This window comes from Grampus griseus, assembly GCF_964374135.1.
Source record: "Grampus griseus genome assembly, chromosome: 20".
Taxonomy (NCBI): Eukaryota; Metazoa; Chordata; class Mammalia; order Artiodactyla; family Delphinidae; genus Grampus; species Grampus griseus.
The window spans coordinates 24,329,677-24,351,863 of NC_139014.1; the positions used below are offsets into that span (position 1 = coordinate 24,329,677).

At 54.9% G+C, this 22,187-nt stretch overlaps 1 protein-coding gene and 1 pseudogene across 2 annotated transcripts; one reads left to right on the forward strand and one right to left on the reverse strand.

Moving 5' to 3' along the window:
* Positions 1-3,588: 3,588 nt before the first annotated feature.
* XYLT2 (xylosyltransferase 2) lies at positions 3,589-19,778 on the forward strand (the record flags this gene model as incomplete). The annotated part of the gene is made up of 11 exons (XM_082679877.1): positions 3,589-3,723; positions 12,567-13,056; positions 13,337-13,512; positions 13,812-14,014; positions 14,443-14,523; positions 14,722-14,938; positions 15,023-15,199; positions 15,471-15,733; positions 16,021-16,216; positions 16,778-17,111; positions 18,639-19,778. 11 exons carry the CDS (start codon positions 3,589-3,591, stop codon positions 18,959-18,961), a joined length of 2,595 nt encoding a protein of 864 aa, XP_082536003.1. The 3' UTR covers positions 18,962-19,778.
* On the reverse strand, positions 7,180-8,595 carry LOC309838591 (protein SET-like; annotated as a pseudogene). Its single transcript has one exon. The product of its transcript is annotated as a protein SET-like (transcript).
* Positions 19,779-22,187: the final 2,409 nt, after the last annotated feature.

The window sequence follows — 22,187 nt, forward strand, 5'->3', positions numbered from 1 at the left end:
AGAGGAGACAGTGGGGAGCAATGAGCCTTGCATTTTATATGGTCAAATCTAAATCAGTCAAGGCATGTTACCTCAATAACCAATTTATTCCATTTTTAAATTTTTTTTTTTAATTTTTAAAATTTTGGCTGCGTTGGGTCTTCATTGCTGCGCGTGGGCTTTCTCTAGTTGCGGCGAGCGGGGGCTGCTCTTCACTGCAGTGCGTGGGCTTCTCATTGCGGTGGCCTCTCTTGTTGTGGAGCACAGGCTCTAGGCACGCGGGTTTTAGTAGTTGTGGCACGTGGGCTTCAGTAGTTGTGGCTTGCGGGCTCTAGAGCGCAGGCTCGGTAGTTGTGGCACACGGGCTTAGTTGCTCCGCGGCACGTGGGATCTTCCCAGACCAGGGCTCGAACCCGTGTCTCCTGCATTGACAGGCGGACTCTTAATCACTGCGCCACCAGGGAAGTCCTAATTTTTAATTTTTTTGGCTGCACTGCATGGCTTGTGGAATCTTAGTTCCCTGGGCCGCCCACAGTGAAAGCATGGAGTCCTAACCAGTGGACCACCAGGGAATTCCCAAAAACCAATTCCTTTTAAAAAATAGTAAAATCTAAGTGGGTACTGATAGAGTGACAGGGAATAAGTTCTAAGTCAGGACTCCGCACCTCTACCTCGTACCATACACACAGAAAATTTCAGATGGATTACAGACTTAAATGTAAGATGTAAAATAAATATTGTAGGAGAAAATATATGAGACCATATACTTCATCAAGGATCAGGGAGATCTACCTAACCAGAAGAGAAAATGAGAAGACATAAAACAAGAGGAACATAATTGATTCCAAAAAAAGTTAAAAATTTTTAAAAGACCTTAAAAAGTCAAAATGCAGTGATAAATTGAAGAAAACTTTCAATTTCAAAAGGATGAAAAAAAGTCTTAAAATTGACAAGAAAAAGACAAATAATGCAATAGCAATAGATAAACTTATGAAGAGGCAATTCTGGGAAAAGAAAACCTAGTCAGGAAACCAACTGAGACACTCCCCAGCAGAAAATCACAAATTAAAAACCAAGGCATTCACTTCTCACCTATCAGATCAGCAGAAATTCAACGGTGATAACAACTGCTGTTGGAAGGGATGCAGGAAAACCATACTCTCATACATTGCTGTCAGAAAATTTGAATTGTCTTTGAAAACACAATCTGGCAATAGCTATTACCATTTAAAATTCCCCTTTCACCAGTAATCCCATTCCTGGGAAACTCTACCACAGAAATGAACACATTAGTGCATAGGGCTAAGTGTGGAACCACGTTATGATAGCCTTGTGGTAGTCACAAAAACTGGAAACCAAGTGAATGCCCATTCAAGAAAGGAGTGGCACACTATGCAGCCATTAAAAAAGAATGGGTTAGACCTGTCCCATCCGTTCTGGGGGAACTTCTACTATGTTTATGGTCAAGAGAGAAAAGCAAGATACAAAGTGCATGTAAATAAAAACCCGTGTGTGTGTGTGTGTGTGTGTGTGTGTGTGTGTGTGTGCGTGAATTGTTACAAAGGTGGAAGGAAGACAGGAAAGAAGGAAGGTAGGAACGAAGCCAGACTGTTAACATGGAAGGGAAGGGGAGAGAAATACTTAAAAGTAAGTTTCTATATTTAAAAACCATGTGTGTAATGTGATGCCGTCCATGCAAAATCTATACACATAAAGAGATGGGGAAAGGATCATCACCAAAATATTAATGATGATTATCTCAGGGAGTGGGACTGCAGGTGACTTTTACTTTTTTCCTTATTTTTTCCCTATGTTTTAAATGTTATATAATGAGTATATATTATTTATACAATCAGTGGAAAATCAAGTTATTTTCGTTGTTGGGTGCAGGGGAGTACGGGCAGGTAGACAGCCCCTGGGGGACCTGATTTAATGAGCACACAAGATCAATATTTAATTAACATATCAATCGCTGGCATGCCAACTGATGTTTCCCCAAATCTTGAAGTGTAGTTTCTCTTAAGTAACCAAACTGTCATCTGAAACATTGTTTACAATTCTCCCACTTAACTAACGCTGAAGAATAGAATGATTACAAATACCAAAGGGGCAGGAGATGCTTAAAGGAGGTTTTATTTAAGTACCATCAAATAACTGCCTCTCCTGTACTCATCACAGCTTAGAATTTCCTCATCAAGCTTATCTCCAGGCACCTTCCAAACCCTTTTATCATCACTTTCAAGCTTTTTCTTTTCTTTTTTTTTTTAACCATTTTTTTCCAGACGTCTGTGTAGTGATTCTTAAAATCTTCATTATAAATTTTCAACCTTCGCTTTGCTCTTTTTATTGCTTCCTTCTCACGGAGCTCGGCTTCACTGCTGGGGATGCACCTGGCTATGCTGGGCACTGCTCTCCCTCTTCTCCCCTTCCCTCTCTCAGTAGACCTGCCAGGTTCAGGGGAGGGCTGCAGAGGTTCAGGCCTTGTCTATGGCGGTGCCTGAACACAGCAGCCTCTCCAAAAATGCTAGGATCAGCTCATGGAACAGGAAGTTGGGCTTCATTGGATCTTTCTTTCGCAACATTTACTGAGCATTGCTGGGTGTCCATTACCGGGCCAAGGATTCGAAGGTGAAGAAGGCATGATTCCAGAGAAATCACAACCAGATATGCAGACAGTGCTGGGTAAGCACTTAGGAGGATGCCACCGATGGGAAGGGGGAGAGGAGCAGGGGAGCAACTGCTAGGGCTGGGCACAGCCAACGGCACGCGCAAAAGTCTGGTGGTTCTCCAAGTGTGTTCCCAGACTAGTAGCATCAGCATTACCTGGGCACTTGTTGAAAACTCTAATTCTCGGGCCCCACTCTTGACCTACCAAGCAGAAACTCTGGGAGTAGGGACCAGCAATGTGTTTTATTAAGTCCTGCGGGTGATTCTGACATACCCTAGAGTTCGGTAACCACGGCTCTAGTTGAGGTCTGAGGATGCCTAGGATACGAGGGTGGAGAGAGAGGAACAAAGGCTTTGTGAAGGGCCTCAGATGCCAGTCAAAGGAGTTAGACTTTGCCCCGTAGGTGCGGCCTCCATGGTTTTTAAGCAGTGCTTGTGGCACTTAGACAATCTCTCCCAACTCGGCGTTTCTGGGAGCTCTAGCATTCTCTGCTTGCACGAGGGCGGAGAGCCAGCTGATTTCTGCGGGGCTGAGTCCCCCACCCCCACCCCCGACCCCAGGCGGCGAGCCAGAGAGAGGTCGGCTGCAGACCTCTCTGCCCCCTGGTTCCATAGGCTTGCCGTCCAGGAGGAGGTGAGCACACGCAGAAGCTGGGGCACTGACCAAGACGGGGAAGGGACAACCCGGGAAGCGGACCCTGCACGAAACGCCAGCAAACCGCCCGACGCGCTGCGCAGCGGGGACCAACAGCTCGGTAGGCCCAGGCTCCGCCCCTGGCCCACCGGGCGCGGCGTTTCGGGCCTGCGGGCCCCGCCCCCCGCCCCGCCCCGGCGCGCGCCAGGCGCTCCTCCCTTGAGGGAAGCCGTCTCTGCCCGCGCCCGTGCGCGCGCCCGCGGCCGGGTTGCAGGGCTGGGCGCGCGCCCCTCGTCCCGGGCAGGAAGATGGTGGCGAGCGTGCGGGTGCAGAAGCTTGTGCGGCGCTACAAGCTGGCGATTGCCACGGCGCTGGCCATTCTGCTGCTGCAGGGCCTGGTGGTGTGGAGCTTCAGCGTCCTGGAGGACGACGAGCCGGGCGAGGTGCTCCGACGGCCGGGCGGGCAGGCGGGCAGGCCGGGCGCGGGGGCGCGCGGGGTCCTGGCGGGGATGCGGGCGGCCCCGGCCGGGGAAGTGGGGCACTGGCCGTTTGCGTGTCGCGCGCGGGCGGACGCCTGGCTCGGGGCCTCGGACCCCTGTGGCCCGGTTCACAGGCGGGCCCGGGGGCCTACTCGCGGGGGCTGTGCGTGACCCGGAGGACCGGGCCGCGGGCCGGCAGGGGCACGGGGCGGGAGGAGGGGGTCGTGGTGGGGTGGTCTGCACCCCGGCGAGCAGTGAAGGTCAGGCGCGGGTGCGGGGGAAGCGGGGCCGGGAGGCGGGGCTGGGCCCGAGCCTGCTCGGAGGTGGGGAACCCCAGGCCAAACTTTCTGAAGTTGGGAGGGGGCGGGAGTGTGCGCGCCGTGGGCGGAGGACTGGGGCCGGGGGACCCCCGAGCAACCGCGCCCAGCCGCCCCTCAGGGGCAGTAGCCCGTGAAGAAGTGGAGCCTGGGGGTGGAACTCAGTGTGGCAACTGAGGAGAGGGAGAGTGACCCCGAGGGAGAGAACTGGAGTGTCCCTGAGACGTGGCTTCCTCAGCCGAGGGTCTGAAGAACCTGCATGGGTCTTCAGGAGAGGATGGCGGGGGAATTGAGCTGCTGAGGGGGCCCCAGGACATTAGGGAATCGGGGACTCGCCCCCTCTGACTCTAAGGGAATGGGGACAGCAGCAGCTGGTTTAGCAGAACCCCAGGCCCTGGAGCAGGGGCAAACCCTGCTTAATCCCCAGGTCCTTGCTCTGAGGGTCTCACTCACTCATGGCTGATGTGGTTTCAGCTGGAGGCCCAGACATGCCTTCCCCAGTGTGGTCAGGAGGGTCCAGTGGTGTCTGAGACCATCGTGGAAGGTTGGCGAGGATAGGCCAAACCCTGGCCCTAAGCTGTGGGCCAGATGACAGGGCTTCCCTGCCCCCACCCCTTGCTTCTTGAGCCTCTAGGGCTCTGAGTCAGACACTCTGCTTGCCCCGTCCTCTTGGGCCTCTCCACCTGGCAGGGTGAAGGCCAAGGGAGGCCTGATGTCCTCTTCCCCTTCCTGCATGTGGGCATCTGGAAGGCCTGGTGTGGAGACTGGGAGAATTGCTGCTGTCGCCTGTTTTGGGGAGAACCAAGAGACTAGGATGGTGAAGGGAGCTGGGACAGAGTCACATAAAACCATGACTCCAAAAGGAGCTGAGGTTGGGGTTGGGGGAGGCTGGCTCTGTGACATCCGAAGGGCGTGAGCTTGTTCTTTGTGGTCCAGTAAGTAGCAGGAAGGGGACGAGAGTGTATGAAGATTTTTTGGGCACATGAGACATTCTAAGATGGAAGGGCTGCCAGGGAGTTAGGGACCCTCTGACCCTGGAATATGTGAGCGGAGGCCAGTGAGCACTCTGGCGAGGGGCATGGCAGAGCATCAGAGGCTTCCCAGAGACAGGTCTCTGGATGGGATGAGAGATTGTCCAGGCCTCAAGGCCCTTGCTGCCCTACCTCCAGCCTGGGGTGGAGAACTGGTGCAGTAGAGTGTTTGGGATCCTGCCTCCCCACCCCTCCTCCAGCTTCCTAGCAGAACCTGATAGGGGAATCCCTGCACTAGAATGGGGAAAAGATCCTTGATGACCTATAGGCTGTGTAGTCCAAGCAGCCCTTGGGGCTTGGGCCCCTTCAGCAGCCACCTCAGTTGGACCATGCCACTTCACCATCCTGTGTCCTATTCCAGCACTGCTACCGGTAAGTGGTGTGACCCCTGGCAAATCGCCTAACCTCTTTTGCATCCTCATCAGTATCCGCGCCCCAAGGATGGGGGCAATAATAGCATCTCTCTCGTTGGGTGATACCTGTGAAGTATTTGCAGGAGTTGCTGGCCCATGCTAAATCATCAGTAAATAACTCTTATTATTATTTCAGTACTGCACAGTGGTAACAGGGATTCATTCAGTCAGTCAGTCATTCAACAAATATTTATTAAGTCCTCCTTCATACCAGGCACTGTGCTAATACTGGGGATACAGAAATAAATGTAACAGACGAGGTCTCAGCCCTCCGTGGGCAGACCGGGAGAGACTGACAGTGAAAAGGAAACAATAACAAGAGGGCTGGTTTAGATAGGTGGTTGGGGAAGGCTTCTGCAGGAATTGGCCTGTGAGTTGAAAGACCCAGTCAGCCTGGGGAAGAGGTAGGCAGAGTTCAGGAAGAAGGCCCTGAGGAGAATGGCCTTAGCTGGATGGCTTCAAGGAATGGAAAGGAGGGTGTGGTGCGATCCCGGGAAGAAGGTTCAAGAGTTAGTCCAGGGCACATCCTAGAGACCGCAGTGAGGGGCTGGGGTTTTATTCTAAGTGGCTCTAAACTAAAGGGGTCTAAGCAGCGATGGGAGAGAGGTGCGTTTAAGAGGCACACTCTGCCCATCCGTGAGGGCTAGACTGGAGACCAGAGATGGCCATTAACATCCAAAGAGCCATTTTATGGTTTTCAAAGCTTTTACAAACATTGTCTCACTGCTTACTTTATGTACACATTTAGTTTTATTGTAACAAAGCAACTTGTACACTTTTTTTTTTTTTTTTTTTTTTGTGGTACGCAGGCCTCTCACTGTTGTGGCCTCTCCCTTTGCGGAGCACAGGCTCCGGACACGCAGGCTCAGCGGCCATGGCTCATGGGCCTAGCCACTCCGCGGCATGTGGGATCTTCCCGGACTGGGGCACGAACCCGTGTCCCCTGCATCGGCAGGCAGACTCTCAACCACTGCGCCACCAGGGAAGCCCCACTTTTTATTTTTATTTTTTATTTTTTTATTTTTAAATTTATTTTTGGCTGTGTTGGGTCTTCGTTTCTGTGCGAGGGCTTTCTCTAGTTGCGGCAAGCGGGGGCCACTCTTCATGGTGGTGTGCGGGCCTCTCACTATCGCGGCCTCTCTTGTTGCAGAGCACAGGCTCCAGACGCGCAGGCTCAGTAGCTGTGGCTCACGGGCCCGGTTGCTCCGCGGCATGTGGGATCTTGCCAGACCAGGGCTCAAACCCGTGTCCCCTGCATTGGCAGGCGGATTCTCAACCACTGCGCCACCAGGGAAGCCCGCAACCTGTACACTTTTAACGTTTAAAACCGAGCATCATCTTTCCTTTCCAGTGAAACAAAAAGAAAAATTTAAAAATAAACAGGAACAGGGCTTCCCTGGTGGCACAGTGGTTGGGGGTCCGCCTGCCGATGCGGGGGACATGGGTTCGTGCCCCGGTCCGGGAGGATCCCGCATGCCGCGGAGCGGCTGGGCCCGTGAGCCATGGCCGCTGAGCCTGCGCGTCCCGAGCCTGTGCTCCGCGACGGGAGAGGCCGCGGCAGTGGAGAGGCCCGCGTACCAAAAATAAATAAATAAATAAACAGGAACAAAATTACAATAGAGAATGTCAATTGCAAATAACATCCTACAGGTTCTGCTGATTCTCCCATCCAGTGTCAGGGCTCAAGTCATCATTAGGAGAGAATTTTATTTTAAAAGTGTCATCTTAAACTGCAAGGATGTCCGTTAAACATCACAATTAAACATGCCAAAGGAGAAGCCATGTTGTCAAAATGCCCACTTAACCCACCCGCACATCTCAAACCCACCCTTTGCTGACCTTCTATAACCCCATTTTTTAAAGTTTTTTTTTCCTTTTTTTAAACAAGAGAAAGTAGACAGATACATGTTGGTAAATGCTAACTGTCCATATCACATAGAGACACAGTGTAATCTCTGAGCCCAATATACAGAGAAAGGAGGAAAAAAGCTAGAATTCTATGCACTACGACACAGGGGCCTAGCCCCCTCCAGCTTCCAGCAGAGCTAAGGGAGCAGAAGGTTTTTCTTTTTTCCCACAGAGCATGGTGGTGTTGAGTCCATAAAGTTTTTGTTGAGACAGGAAGGGATAAAAATGAATTTGGAACAGAAAGGGGTAGAGATTCTTTTCCCACTGAATTCTGCTCAAGGTATTTCCCCCCAAAATAAGTTGTGAGCCATGGTATAAAAGAGAAAAGAGACCTCAAAAACAGGGCAACTGAACACAAGAGGAGAAGGAGGAAAAAAAAAAAAAAAAAAAAGACTGCATCTTGCTCCCAGGGACTGGAGAAAATTAAAAAAGGAAGGTTGGAATCCACCAGTGTTCCATTAGTCATCTTCTCCTTCATCTTCCTCTCCTTCCTCCCCCTCATCATCATCTGCATCTTCTTCTCCTTCATCCTCATCCCCTTCTTCATCAATATCTTCCAGTCCTTCTTCCTCTTCATCATCATCATCTCCTTCCCCTTCCTCGTCATCCGTGTCCGGAACCAAGTAGTACTGTAATGGATTTGGCCAAGTATCATCTTTGATGAGCTCTCCTAACTCATCTGCACCTTTCCGGATTTCCATTTGATTTCAGTGGACTTTGAAGATGGATCACCACTCTCGTTCAGATGAAATTCTTTGGAGAGAACTTTATTTTCAAAGTAAGGGTTTTCATCAAAATAAAAATCTATTCTGTAACCTGATTTAATATCTTCAAATTCTGTCACTTCGACTCTCGTCAAATAATGCAGCGCCTCTTCATCCTCCTCCCGGAGCAGTGCAGACACTTGTGGGTGGTTGACAAATGTTGTTACCCCCAAATTTGGGATTTTGGCGATCAATTCCGACCTCTTCTGAAAAAATGGTTGGCGGAGTTTGTTATATTTCTGTTTTGTGTTCAAAATCTCCTCACTGGCTTGTTCGTTAAGTCTGTCTATTTCATTTTGTACTTCATCAATATGTCCAGTTGCTTCTTGCTGTTCTTTTTGGAGGGGCGGCGGCGGGCGGCCTGCTCCCTCACTCATGCTCCGCGCTCCAGCTCGCTGCTCCGTCCCTCACCGCTTACTTTAAACGCTCTGAGAAGTCCAAGGTGGTGGGGTGTGGGATAAGCATTGCTGTATTCTCTGTCTCCATGGCCCAGAGAAGGATTCCAAGGAGAAGCTGCAGAGTCAGGAAATGTCAGAGGACTTTGAATTCCTCCTCAGTGGGGAGAGGGGGCCTCGGAGGCCAGACTGCCTCCAGGCAGGTGTCTCAGGGCCAGTCCCCATCCTCAGTAATTAGAGGGGACTCTGACCTCAGGGGCGACCGGGGGCAGCTCCTCTAGGGGCACAAATATGGGCCCTGCTGCTGCACATATAGACATTCTTGGGGTGTTTATATGTGGTGGGGGCTGGCTGCCCACCAGGAGCCCCCCTCCCAGTTCTCACTGCGGCCTTCTGGTCTCCCAGCCCCCTCTGGGATTGTTCTTCTCAGGGTCAGCCAGCTCCCTGCTGCAGTGCAGGGCGCCAACATGCCCGTCTCCTCCCACATCCTATCCCCCACCACAGCGAGCCTGGCCCTGTGCCCTGCCGCCCTGACCAGCGTCCTCACTCGCTGATACTGACTTCCGTCTTGAGAGCCCACAGCTCCTCTGCCATCTCCACCCACCTAAGCTTGAGAATGTCTTCCTCTGACCACTGTGTGGCCAGGTCCGACATCACCAGGTTGATGTATGCTCAGTTCAGTGGGGCTGCAGCCACCTTTCCTGAGGGCTTTCCAGTCCAGTGTGCCCTCCCCAATGTGGGTAACAGATTGGGATCTGCTGCCTCCCCCCCACCTGCCCTCCCCTTTGCAGATATCTCTCCTCAGATGGAGATAGACACCCCTGGCTCTCACTGGGCACCTCCCAAGAGGGCTGGTTGGGGTGCCAGGGGAGGGGTGGGGCCCTGGCCCTAAGGCAGTTGCCGTGCTCTGACAGAGGAGGAGAGGGAGGTCCTAGGGAGGGGAGGGACAGGGAAAACTCAAACCGATGGTCCAAAGTATCTGAAGGCCTTTGCTTCTCTCCTAACTTCACTTTTGTCTCTTTCCTATTCTCCTTCCATTAATAATAATAGTAAGGATGACAGCATTTACTGAATGCTGAGCCTATGCCAAGAGCTTTTCATTCATTCACTCATTCATAAATTCATTCATTCAACAAATATTTATTGAGGGAATTCCCTGGTGGTCCAGTGGTTAGGACTCTGCACTTCCAGTGCTGAGGGCACGGGTTTGATCCCTGGTAGGGGAGCTAGGATCCCACAAGCTGCACGGCACGGCCAAAAACTTTTTAAAAAGAAAATATACATATATATATATATATATATATATATATATATATATCTTGTGTCTCCCATTGCCAGACATTCTTCTGGGCTCTAGGAATACATCACTGAACAAAACAACAAACAGCTTTGTCCTCATGGACATTACATTCTTGTAAGGGGAGAGACACAGAATAACACAATATACATTTATACATGTAAATACATTATAGGATGAGAGAAGGTAATAAGTGCCATGGGAGAAACAAAGTGGAGGCTGAGGGAGAGCTGGAGTTTTAAATACAGTGGACAGGGTGGCCTTCCTGAGAAGATGCCACCTGAGCAAGGAATTGGAGGCAGGGGCTGTGGGGACATCTAGGGGAGAGCATTCCAGGCACAGGGGACAGTGAATCCAGGTGGGCTGGAGGGACGCTGAGAAAGCCATCAAGGCCGGAGAGTGAGCATGAGAGGGTGGTGGGTGAGGTCAGGAAGGGTGGAGCAGAGGTGAGGGAGCCAGACACAGCTCGCGTAGCCTTTGTAGGTTCACGGGCTTTGTCCTCAGAGGGGGAACCATGGGTGGTTTCAAGCAGAGGAGTGGGGACCTGGGACCTGTTTTAAAGGAAACACTGGCTGCTGTGATGAGAGTGGACTATAGGAGGCCAGAGTAAGAGCAGGGGGCTTCCGGGCAGGGGTGGTAACGATGGAGGCAGTGAGAAGCGGTCCAATTCTGGATGTACTTTGAAGGGAGCCCCAACAGGAGGTACTGATGATGGAGTGTGAGGGAAACAAGAGGCGAAGTGACGCCCCTAAGTTTTGGGCCTGAGAGACTTGAAGGATGGAGAGGTCATTAACTGATATGGGGAAGACTGAAGAAGGAGCCTACTGGGGGAAGATCAGAAGTTCGCTTTTGGGTTTGTGGGTTGACAGGTCTATCGAGCTCCCAAGGGAGGCATCAAGGAGGCCGACAGTTAGACATTTGAAGGTTCAAGGGAGCGCTCCAGCCCAGAGAGAGAAATGTGGGAGTGGATGGAGTCAGGAGACTGAATGAGGTCACCTGGGGAGCTAGGACAAGGCAAGGCCCCAGGGTGGCCTTGGGAGATAAGGAAGGGTCGGCCAAGAAGACTGATAAGGAGTGCCCACGGAGGCCACACCAGGGAAACACCAGGAGGGCATCCTGGAAGCGGAGGGAGGGGGGTGCTTCAGAGGCTGTGGTCCAGCGAGTCGTGCTGCTGGAAGGCCAGGCCAGAAGAGGACTTGCCCAGAGAGTGTTGAGGGAGGAAGGGGACAGCTGGTGGCGCCACCTCTCTAGCTGCACTGTTTCATGCTCTGGCTCATTGGACACTCACACTTCCCTCCTGTATGTTAAAGCTGAGGGAACCTGCTCAGAGAAGGTAGGTAACGGTGGGGGAGTGGCAGAGCCGGCCAGGGAGCTCTGATGACTTCAGAGCAGTCACACAGTGCCCTTCACTCCTCCGTCCTTTCCGTGTTTCATCCACCTGACACCAACCAGACATCCTGTGTGCCAGCTACTCCGCCGGGCACTGGGGTAATGGGGCTGAAATGACAGCCTCTCCCCAAGGGGTTGGTTGGGTAGAACGTCCCACCCTGGGGCAAACGGGATGGCTTCACACAAGGAGACTCAGGGCTGGATCTTGAAGGATGGGTGGGATTTGGTCAGGCAGGGAAGTGGCGGGGGGGCGTCACAAAAGGGGGACAGGGAGAGCTGGGAAGAGGGTGGGTATACACAATTTCGAGTGTGCCTGGGTTTGAGAAGAGGCTGTAGGAGCCAGGAAGCAGGGCTGGAGATATTGAGGCGCAGCATTCCGCTTTCCCTTCGAGAGCCCCTGCCACAAGGAGCAGTGAGTTGCCAGCCTGCAGCTGCAGGTGCCTCAGGCTCTGTCTCAGCCATCCAGCCGTGGCCAGGCACCTCCTGGGCCACCCCCAGCAGTGGTACCGCGGCTCCCATCTCTAGGCTGTCTTTGCCCTGGAGCTTCCCACTAGGTGGTCGAGGCCCTCTCCAAGCCGAGCTGTCGTCTGAAGCTCTTCCTTCCCCCTCTTTGCACAGGTGTCAGGCCGGCTTGGCTATCTGAAGGCTTTCCCTGCTGCCTCCTGCTCCTGCTTCCTCATCTTCCAGAGTGTGACCCCCCCACCCCCCAGTGAACCCCTTGCACTCTGACTCTCTCTTGGTCTCTGCTTTCCAGAGAACCTGACCAGTAACGGGGTCTCAGATTTCACCTCTGTCCTCCCCACCAGGCAAGACCCCTTTGCTCTGTTGTGGCCTCGGCACTCCCACGCGGAAATACTGTCGTCAGTAGAATGCTTTCCTTCTGAAGAGCACCGTCTCTTCCCAGCCTGGCCCGGGTGGGAGTGCTAGGTGGACACTCTTGTCTGCAGGGTCTTTGCATGTTTCTCTTATGATATATGTGGATATTCGTTTTCATAGTTGCTGAAAAAGAAAGTGGTATCTGAATCCAAAGCACAAAAGAGATTCAGTGCCCTGTGATCTGTGTGATCGTGGGGATGTGGGTGCGACGGTGCCTTCGGGGAGGACGACGTTTCCTCCGCTGGCTGGTCAGGGAGGCCTCCCAGCAGAAGTGCTCTTTGTGCAGAGCCCTCAGGCAAGCAGTACTTTCCTAGATCAAGGGTGGCAGGGGCTTCCAGGCCTGAGGCCCAGCAGGAAGCTGAAGGAGCTGGAGGAGAGTGACTGTCCCAGTGACTTGTGTCCGCCTATCTTTTACAGAAAGGAAGGCAGAAGAAGCCACGGCCGCTAGACCCCGGTGAGGGCTCCAAGGACACAGACAGTTCAGCTGGGCGGCGGGGCGGCGTGGGCAGAAAGCATGGGCGCTGGCGGGGCCGTGCTGAGAGCCCCGGCGTGCCCGTGGCCAAGGTGGTACGGGCAGTAACCAGCCGGCACAGAACCAGCCGGCGGATCCCCCCCACCCCGCCCCCAGAGGCCCCAGGCCGCCAGAACCTGAGTGGGGCAGCGGCCGGGGAGGCGCTGGCTGGGGCGGCTGGCTTCCCACACGGAGACACAGGGAGTGTGGAGGGCGCCCCCCAGCCCACAGACAACAGCTTCACGCCCAAGTGCGAGATCGTGGGCAAGGATGCTCTGTCTGCACTGGCCCGGGCCAGCTCCAAGCAGTGCCAGCAGGAGATCGCCAACGTGGTGTGCCTGCACCAGGCCGGGAGCCTCATGCCCAAGGCTGTGCCCCGGCACTGCCAGCGGGCTGGTAAGAGACAGGCATGGGCAGAGAGGTGGCAGCCCGGGAGGGGGCATGGCAGGGATCCTCACCTCCATTTCTCAGGGAGGAAAGCTCAGAGGGGCTCACCTTGCTGCCCAGGTTGGGTGACGAGTGTACTAAGTGGCAGAGGTGGAGCTGGGGCCTAGGAGCAGTGGGCTCTAAGTGCAGGGCTCCTCCTTTGGAAGGCAGGCGGCCCCCCCTTCCCGTCTTGTCTCCACCCTGTGACCTGGGGCCAGACCTCACCGATGCCCCTGTTCTCTACTCTCAGGGAAGATGAGCCCCGGCATCCAGTGGGACGACGTTCGGGCCCAGCAGCCTGTGGATGGCCCCCCAGTGCGAATCGCCTACATGCTGGTGGTCCACGGCCGCGCCACCCGCCAGCTGAAGCGTCTCCTCAAGGCTGTCTACCACGAGCAGCACTTCTTCTATATCCACGTGGACAAGGTACGTACCGTGGCCGGGGAGACCAAGGGCACCTGCGCAAGTAGAGCAGAGACTCAGCAGGTCGTAGACAGACAGTGTCTCTGACCTGCTCGGGTGGCCCAGAGATAGGGGAACAGGGAATGGGGGAGCAGCCAGCACCAGGTGACATGGCGGCTTCAGAGCTGGAGCCCTGGCCTGTGCTCTCTCCATTCTGTGACACTTGTACTCTGCTCTGGGGTGGGGCGGAGTGGGAAGGTTGTAATGCTGGGGATCCATCTTCCACTGCTGAGTTTCCACCGCCACCTCCCCACTTCCCACAGCGCTCCAACTACCTGCACCGAGAGGTGGTAGAGCTGGCCCGGCAGTACGATAACGTGCGGGTGACGCCCTGGCGCATGGTCACCATCTGGGGCGGAGCCAGCCTGCTGAGGATGTATCTGCGGAGCATGCAGGACCTGCTGGAGGTGCCCGACTGGGCCTGGGACTTCTTCATCAACCTCAGTGCCACTGACTACCCGACCAGGTGTGGGGTGGTGCTATGAGCCCTGCAGATGGGAGGGGGGCACGTCGAGGCATTCGGGGTTCAAGGGTCCTGATGGACTCCTTCCCTCCCCCAAGCCTCATTCTGGGATCTGCATAGCTCAGACGTGGCCCCTTGGCCCTAGCAATGTTTTAGAGGAGGAGCTGGTGAAAGATGATGTGAGGATTGAGAGTGACAAGAGGTGGGGAGGAGGAGGACCCAGAGGTCTGTACTGGGGGTCATGGGTCAGACAGCAAGGGGTGGAAGAAGAATGGGGTGGTCTTCCTCAGGGGCCTCAGATGCCCACCACCCCAGAGCATCAACCTGGAGTGGGTGACTTGGTCAGGACGACTCTCAGTGAGAAAGGAAGGGGCCAAGGAGTAAAGTCAGTCACTCTCACACACGCTCCCCACATCCCATTTCCTCTCCAGGACCAACGAGGAGCTGGTAGCTTTCCTGTCCAAGAACCGGGACAAGAATTTCCTCAAGTCGCATGGCCGGGACAACTCCAGGTGAGGGGCCGGGGGAGGAGGCCCTGGTCCTGGGGTCTTGCCACAAGCCCTCCCACACAGGGGGGCTCTGTGGCCCCAGCCTTGGGTTGCAAAACCTCCAAACCAATCACAGATTAAGGAGCGCTAGTTCCTGGAAGGATGAGAGCCTGGATCCCACCCTGCAAAACCCTCAGCCACGGGCCCATCTGCCTCCCACAGGTTCATCAAGAAACAGGGCCTGGACCGGCTCTTCCATGAGTGCGATTCGCACATGTGGCGTCTGGGCGAGCGGCAGATCCCAGCGGGCATCGTGGTGGATGGCGGCTCTGACTGGTTCGTGCTAACGCGCAGCTTCGTGGAGTATGTGGTGTACACAGACGACCCGCTTGTGGCCCAGCTACGTCAGTTCTACACGTACACGCTGCTCCCAGCCGAGGTGGGTGACCGGGCCCGCACCCAGGCCAGGAGGGCGCACGGTGGGTGCCCCGGCTCACCCTCCACCCTGCCTTGTCACCCGCAGTCCTTCTTCCACACGGTGCTGGAGAACAGCCCAGCCTGCGAGAGCCTCGTGGACAACAACCTGCGGGTCACCAACTGGAACCGCAAGCTGGGCTGCAAGTGTCAGTACAAGCACATCGTGGACTGGTGCGGCTGCTCCCCCAACGACTTCCAGCCGCAGGACTTCCTACGGCTGCAGGTGCTGCCCTGTGACCCCCAAGCTCTGCCCCTTGATAGGGCCTCACCCCAGCTTTCGCCAGGTGCTTTCCCGTCAGAAATGATCCACGGTGGTCCAACCAGAGAATCTGGGGGCCCCTCGCTGGGAGCAGCCCTCAGGGGTCGGGGGCTACACTGGCAGCAGGAAAGGCCCTGGGAGGCTGATCTCCAGGCAGTGCCGGGAAGGGCGGCTCCCCTGCTGTGCTCTCTGGGACCTCCAGACCCCTTCACCCTCCTTGCCTCTCTCGCTCCAGCAAGTCTCCAGACCCACCTTCTTCGCCCGGAAGTTTGAGTCGACTGTGAACCAGGAGGTATTGGAAATCCTGGACTTCCACCTATATGGCAGCTACCCCCCCGGCACTCCAGCCCTCAAGGCCTACTGGGAGAGCACCTATGACGTGGCCGATGGCCCCAGTGGGCTCAGTGATGTCATGCTCACTGCTTACACCGCTTTCGCCCGCCTCAGCCTGCGCCACGCCGCCACCGCTGCGTCCCCACTGGCCAACCCACTCTGTAGGTGAGACCTCCTTCTGACATTTTGCAGACCCCCGGTGTGTAGTGCCCTACGAGGAGGCCAATCAGAAAGAGACAGCCCCTGCCGCCAGGGAGCCCCCAGTCTGAAGCAGGGAAAAACGCAAACAAAACAAAGGGGGCAAAAGCCAGGCACATAGGATCTGTGGGTATGAGATCTGGGGCAAAGAAAGCACCTGGGGATGGGACACCCCAGAGCCCCCTCCCTGGGACTCCAGGCCAAGCCAGGTGTGCTGATGGCATCTCCCTTTCTCCCTGCTGGAACCTTCTTAGGTTTGAGCCCAGGGGCTTGCCGTCCAGCGTGCACCTGTATTTCTATGACGACCATTTCCAGGGCTACTTGGTGACGCAGGCGGTGCAGCCCTCAGCCCAGGGGCCGGCAGAGACGCTTGAGATGTGGCTGATGCCCCAGGGGTCGCTGAAGCTGTTGGGGCGCAGTGACCAGGCCAGCCGGCTCCAGAGTTTGGAGGTGGGACAGGTCCTCCCCTTGCCTTCTCCTGTCCCCCAGCAAGACTCGGGGTAGTGGGGAGAGAGGGACAGACACTAAGGGAGGGCTAAGGACTGGGTTAGGCCTTTCAGAAATGGATTCACGGGTCTTCTTTCCCAGTGATGGCAGCCTTGGGATGCACAGAGGACATGCAGTCAGCAGGGAGGGGCTTTGGTTCCACTACAATGCAAGCCCAGTCTTCTAAACTCCAGGGATTTTCTGCTAAAGGGACTTGGACATTCCAGTCGGGCCAGAAGATTAGGCTTTTGAGGGGCTCCTTAGCGTGGGGGTGGTCTCTGGGCAGGGCTTCGAACCTCATCTCTGTCTTACTGCCCCCAAAACTTCAGAGCAGGTCAGAACAGGAGCCTAGAATGAATCTCAGAGCTTAGTAAAGAAATCCTAGTCTGAGCCCATCGTTTTGCAGATAGGGAAACAGGACCAGAAAGAGACAGTGACTGGCCTGAGGTCACACAGGAGTTAGAGGTAGCAGCAGGTAGAGAGGACTTTACCCCGGCTCCTGCCCAGCTGCCTCCTTTCCTACAGGTTGGCACCGAGTGGGACCCCAAAGAGCGTCTTTTCCGGAATTTTGGGGGGTTGCTGGGGCCGCTGGACGAGCCTGTGGCCATGCAGCGCTGGGCCCGAGGCCCCAACCTCACAGCCACTGTGGTGTGGATCGATCCCACCTACGTGGTGGCTACATCTTACGACATCGTGGTAGACGCGGAAACCGAGGTCACGCAGTACAAGCCCCCACTGAGCCGGCCCCTGCGGCCAGGGGCCTGGACTGTTCGACTGCTTCAGTTCTGGGAACCCCTGGGTGAGACCCGCTTCCTCGTGCTGCCCTTGACCTTCAACCGCAAACTACCTCTCAGGAAAGGTAAGGATCTAGTTCCCAAATGATGCCCAGGAGCCAGGCCGAATAGAATTTGCCAGACAGGTGACCCCAAGAAGCTGACCATCGAGTAGGGGAAGGGGACATGTGTGGCCTTGATCACTCATCCGTAAGCATCCCAGGGCCTTGCACTATGGTGTGGTGCTTCGGAGGCCGACTTGGCTCTAGAACACAGCTCTGACACTTTAATTGGGCTTTTATCCTTGGCAAATTACTTGGCCTTCCTGAGCCTCAGTCTTATTACATGTAAAGTGAGAGTAATACAACTGTTAGACACCTCCTGGGTGCATGGAACACAGATCCACTCAAACTAGCTCCAGTGAAAAAGGGGAAATTATTGGAAAAATGCAGAGCTCTCCCCCACGGAACCTAGGAAATGACTCAGGTCCCACTGGGACCTAGAGGTGCTTTCTGTCTCTCTGGGGCCACCTTGTCCCTCCTCCTGTGCTCTGTGTATCAGCCTCAGGCTCTGGTTTCTCAGTATATTGATACATGGCCTCTCAGTGCAACAGAGACTGACCAGGGCCTCTTGGTCTACAAGTTCCACATTCTTAGGACAGCAAATCTGAATGGCCATCCTCCCAGTCCATTGGTAGCCAGGTGGGCAGGGTCACATGGCCCTCCACCCACTTGGCTAAGGATAAGAGAGCAGACTCCGAACACAGGCATAGGCTGCAGCTTCCTGCAAGGGGGCCCTAATACAAGTAACTACCCCCTGGGAGATATTAGGAATGAGTATGTGGGTAAAAGTGGCTGGTATATACTAGGCGCTCAATAAGTAGGTAGATGTTTCCTTCTTCCAGCCATATCCTATCACAGAGAAGGTGGGTCAGAGCAGAGGTAACCCAGAGGAGGACGGGGTGCTGGGGTGGGGCAGCGGCTGAGGCGGGTCAGAACAGGCAAGCTGTGGCCTGCTCTCCTAGGACTCATAGCCTGATGGAGGAGACGGGGCGGGGGAGGCAAGCTTGACAGCAGGAGGGCACTGGAGCTGAGCCTTGAAGGAGCTGGATTTTTATAGACAGAGAAGGGTATTCTAAACTGAGGGGACAAAGTTAGCAGGTGTCTGGTGCGTGAGGGGAACAGAGGGTGGAGGGGAGTAGGATGCCAGGGGGTGGTGGGAAGGAAGGCTGGCAAAGTAAGCAGGGCGCCACGGCTGGAGGGCCTGAGTACTAGGCTTCTGAGGGCTCTGGGAACCACTAGAGGTGGTTGAGAAGGGGCATGGGTGACACAAACCAGACCATTACCAGAAAGTAACCTTACTTTCTAAGGTGCCTTGAACCCACTGTTTTATTTAACCCTCAAGTCAGGAATTCAGGGATTACTGTCTTGATTTTGTAAAACTAAGTTTTACAGGCACAGAAAATTCTGTGGATTAGCCCAAAGTCACTCAGCAAGATGCAGCTCTACCACTGAGTTGCAGCAGGAACTGGGGTGCCCAGACCTGACTCCCAGGGTCTGGCCTTCATGGAATCATTTGGGCGGGGCATGCTTACTCCTGCTCTGTGCCCCCAGATGATGCCAGCTGGCTGCACGCTGGGCCACCCCACAACGAGTATATGGAGCAGAGCTTCCAGGGACTCAGCGGCATTCTGAACCTGCCTCAGCCAGAGCCCGCAGAGGAGGCTGCCCGGCTGCATGCGGAGCTCACGGGCCCTGCGCTGGAGGCCTGGACAGATGGGGAACTAGGTGGCTTCTGGTCTGTGGCCGGACTGTGTGCCATGGGCCCCTCTACCTGTTCCTCCCTGGAGCTCTGCAGACTGACCAGCTGGAGCTCTCTGTTCCCCGACCCCAAATCAGAGCTGGGGCCTGTCAAACCAGATGGACGACTCAGGTAGCAGGGTCCCAGCCAGCGCCTCCGGAGGACCCGGGGAATTGCACCTTACAGACGATGGAGGGATGTCCCCTTCATATGCAAGAACCAGAGGCCCAGGCAGTAGACCCGTGTCAGCCATCAAGAACTGTAGACGGCAGGGAAGGTGGGCTTAGTATTTACCACCGCAAATGGCTCTGCTGGGGACCAGGATGTTCGCAGGCACATGGGGTGAAGGGCTTCAGCTTCCACAGCCCACTCTTCCTCACCTTCCCCTCTAATTTTTTTTTTTTTTTTAAGAAAAATGGGTAGTGGGGGGATGAACTGGAAACAAAAGATGTGCAATAGGGCTCAGAGCAGCCCCAGGAAGTGGGCCATGGCTCTGGGGAGCAGGGGCCTGACGAGCCCATCTGCTGCTGCTCTGGAGGGGGCTGGGCCTGCCTCGCTCTCCAGGGCTTCATCCCCCAGCCTTGGCCTGTGCTGCTAACTGCTGAGGCTCTGCAGGGGTCCAAGTGCTATGCCAGGCTCTGAGGCCTGGAGAACAGGTGATTTAGGGGAGCACTGCAGAGCTGGAATCTAATGGGTCAGCCTCTCCTCTTATAGCCAGGGGACCATAGAAGAGGCGGTGGGGTTGGCTCTAGGGCTTTCCAGCATCCCCTGCCCCTTGATGGGAAAGCAGGGCACCAGGGCCTACTGAGACCATTGCGGAGTCTCCCAGGTACCCAGAACTGCAAGCAGGGCCTGGGGCGAGCCCTCATGAGCAGCATGGGAAGAAGACTCTGCCAGGGCTCTCAGAAGAACCTGGAGTAGCATTGTGCCTGAAGCTCAGTGTGAAGTCTGAAATATGCAACAGAAGAAATATATCTCTATCTCTCTCAACTGAGCCTCTGTGTTTTTCCTGCTGGGTGTCAGACAGCCATCACTGTTGGGCCCTCTTCTCCTAAAAGTCTTGGCTGGTACTTTGGCAGAAGGCGGAGGTCTCATTCCCCCAGAGTGGGAACAGTTTAGAATCCATCAAAGAGCTAGAAGGGACACAAGAACCCATCTAATCCAGATCCCTCTTTTTCTGAGGGGTAAACAGGCCCAGAGAGGCTCAGAGACTTCCTCATTGTCACCCAGTGGGCCAGCAGGAGACAGTTCTTCAGAGTCCTGACACGGCACTTCCTCCCTTGCTGCCAGGCCAAGGCAGAGGCTTGCGTCTCCGTCTTTGGAGTCACCAGGGCCCATCCCAGAAGCCCTCGCTGTTTCCTGCCCAGTTCTGAGTTACGGGGCAGCCCCAAGAACGGAAGCAGTCCCAGCCAGGGCCTGGTAGTTACCATTGCCCCATTTACGAACAGGAGCAGTGGTGGCATGGGTTCCTAGCCGCTGCCTTAGGGCCTGGGAGGGCCATGTTGGAAAGGTTTGTCCAGCCTCCCTCCATTTCTCAAGCCCTTTCTCCCCTCCCACTTTTCCGCCAATGTCAGCCATGGCTCAGTATCAGTCCTTCACACCTTACTTAGTGTGGGAGCAAAGGTGAAGGCTTCTTAGACCTTTAAAATCACCCTATCAGCCAGTCACGCTGACCCGGTCAGCTCAGCTTGGGAAACAAAGGGCTCAGATCCAGCCCAGGCTGCCACGTGTCAAGTTTTTCAAGTTGCCAGGAGAGGGCACCCCTGACCACCAGTGGCAGCGTTGGCATTTCGGTTTGTCCAGCCCCTGTGCTGACCTTGCGTGGAGTATCTCATTTCATCCTCACAGCCCTTTGAGGCAGGCAATTTTATTATTTTCCTTTAGCACACCAGGAAACTGAAATGATGAACCCAAAGTCAAAGCTGTTGGTTGGTGGCTGCCGGCTTCAGGTGGAGGCAGGAGGACCCCACGCCACTCTGTCACTGCATTCTCCTGCTGTCCTAAGGCAGGTAACGAGGAAGGCGCTAACGGCAAGCACTCCAAGGAAATACTGTTTGGGTTCAAGGGCTGAGATGATTGCTTTTTTCTGGCTCCTATTTTATAGAACACCTGAAGTTCTAATCTGGTTCTCTACAAGTTTTTTGTTTTCAGCCTTTAGATCGATTAAACAAAATTAATAACTGTTTAGCGTATCAGGCACAGGCAGTAAATATCAGAGCATTTAGACTCTGCTGACTAAGGATTCACAGACCAGCCAGCAGGCTTAACCCAGGCTGTGGCTATGCAGTTGCTGGGCCAGCACAACTGTTTCCAAAGTCTTATTTTTGGAACTTAGGTGGGACATGCCCTCTGTTTCAGCCCCTGCCACTCCCATCCTACTACACCAGGTCCCAGTCACCTGCTGTGACCATTATGAGGCTAGCCCAGTGGATGGGGATCCAGACTGAGGGCTATGAGTTAATTGCTCTGAGGTGGCAACCCAACACTGGTGTGGGTTCAGAGGTCCCTCAGGCAATTCTAAGTTGCAGGCTGGCAGGAAAACTAAAGTCCAGCCCCAGCCCCACAGCTCTGGCCGGTTTGTCTTGGCCCCATGAGTCAGAAGCAATGTGGGACAAGGAGTAGGCTTCATGACTCCATCCTCTTCCCTGTCCAGGTCACTGAGGCAAGTGTGAGTGCAGCTCCTTGGACTGAATTCCTGGCCGGCAGTGTCCCCCACCCTCATCTTTCTGTAGGGTTAGCTCAACCCAGAGGCTTGAGCGTTTTGAGGCTTTGAAATCCTCCCCTGGCTGGGCCCCTGGGGTCAAAATCAGAATAACAGCCAGGCGGAAGTGGGGTGGGGGCGTGCGGCCTGGGCCCCCAGAGCTGCCCAAGAATTCCTTTGAAGGGAGGGAAGAGCCTGGGGGGAGAGGCTTTTGTATTTTGTGCCTGGTTTCCAGGACAACCAGGGACACCTCAGTTCCCTTAGAGATGGGAGCAAAGACCAGAGGACAGCTGGCATTTGGAGCTCTGTCACCTGAGCTGATGGGAAGTGGCGGGGGAGGTGGGGTGCAGAGCAGGGCTGGGAGGGGATCGGGACTGAGAGGTGCAGAGATCTGGGCGAGGCGGAGCTCTCCTGGCTGTCTTCTGGGTTTAGCAGAAGCCTAGCCTGTTCCCGCCAACCCCTTCTCCTGCAGGTTGTTGAGGGACCCTCGTGGCTGCCAGGCCTGCAGAGTGGAGCGCCATCTGTGGGACACCAGGTCCTGGCATGGTACTGACCAGGACAAGCAGGGGCAGAAGCTGAGAATCTGGAGAGCTGCTCACAGATACCATGGCTCTGAATGAAGCTGCTCCTCTGGGCCAGGGATCCTGGGTTGAGGGTTGGC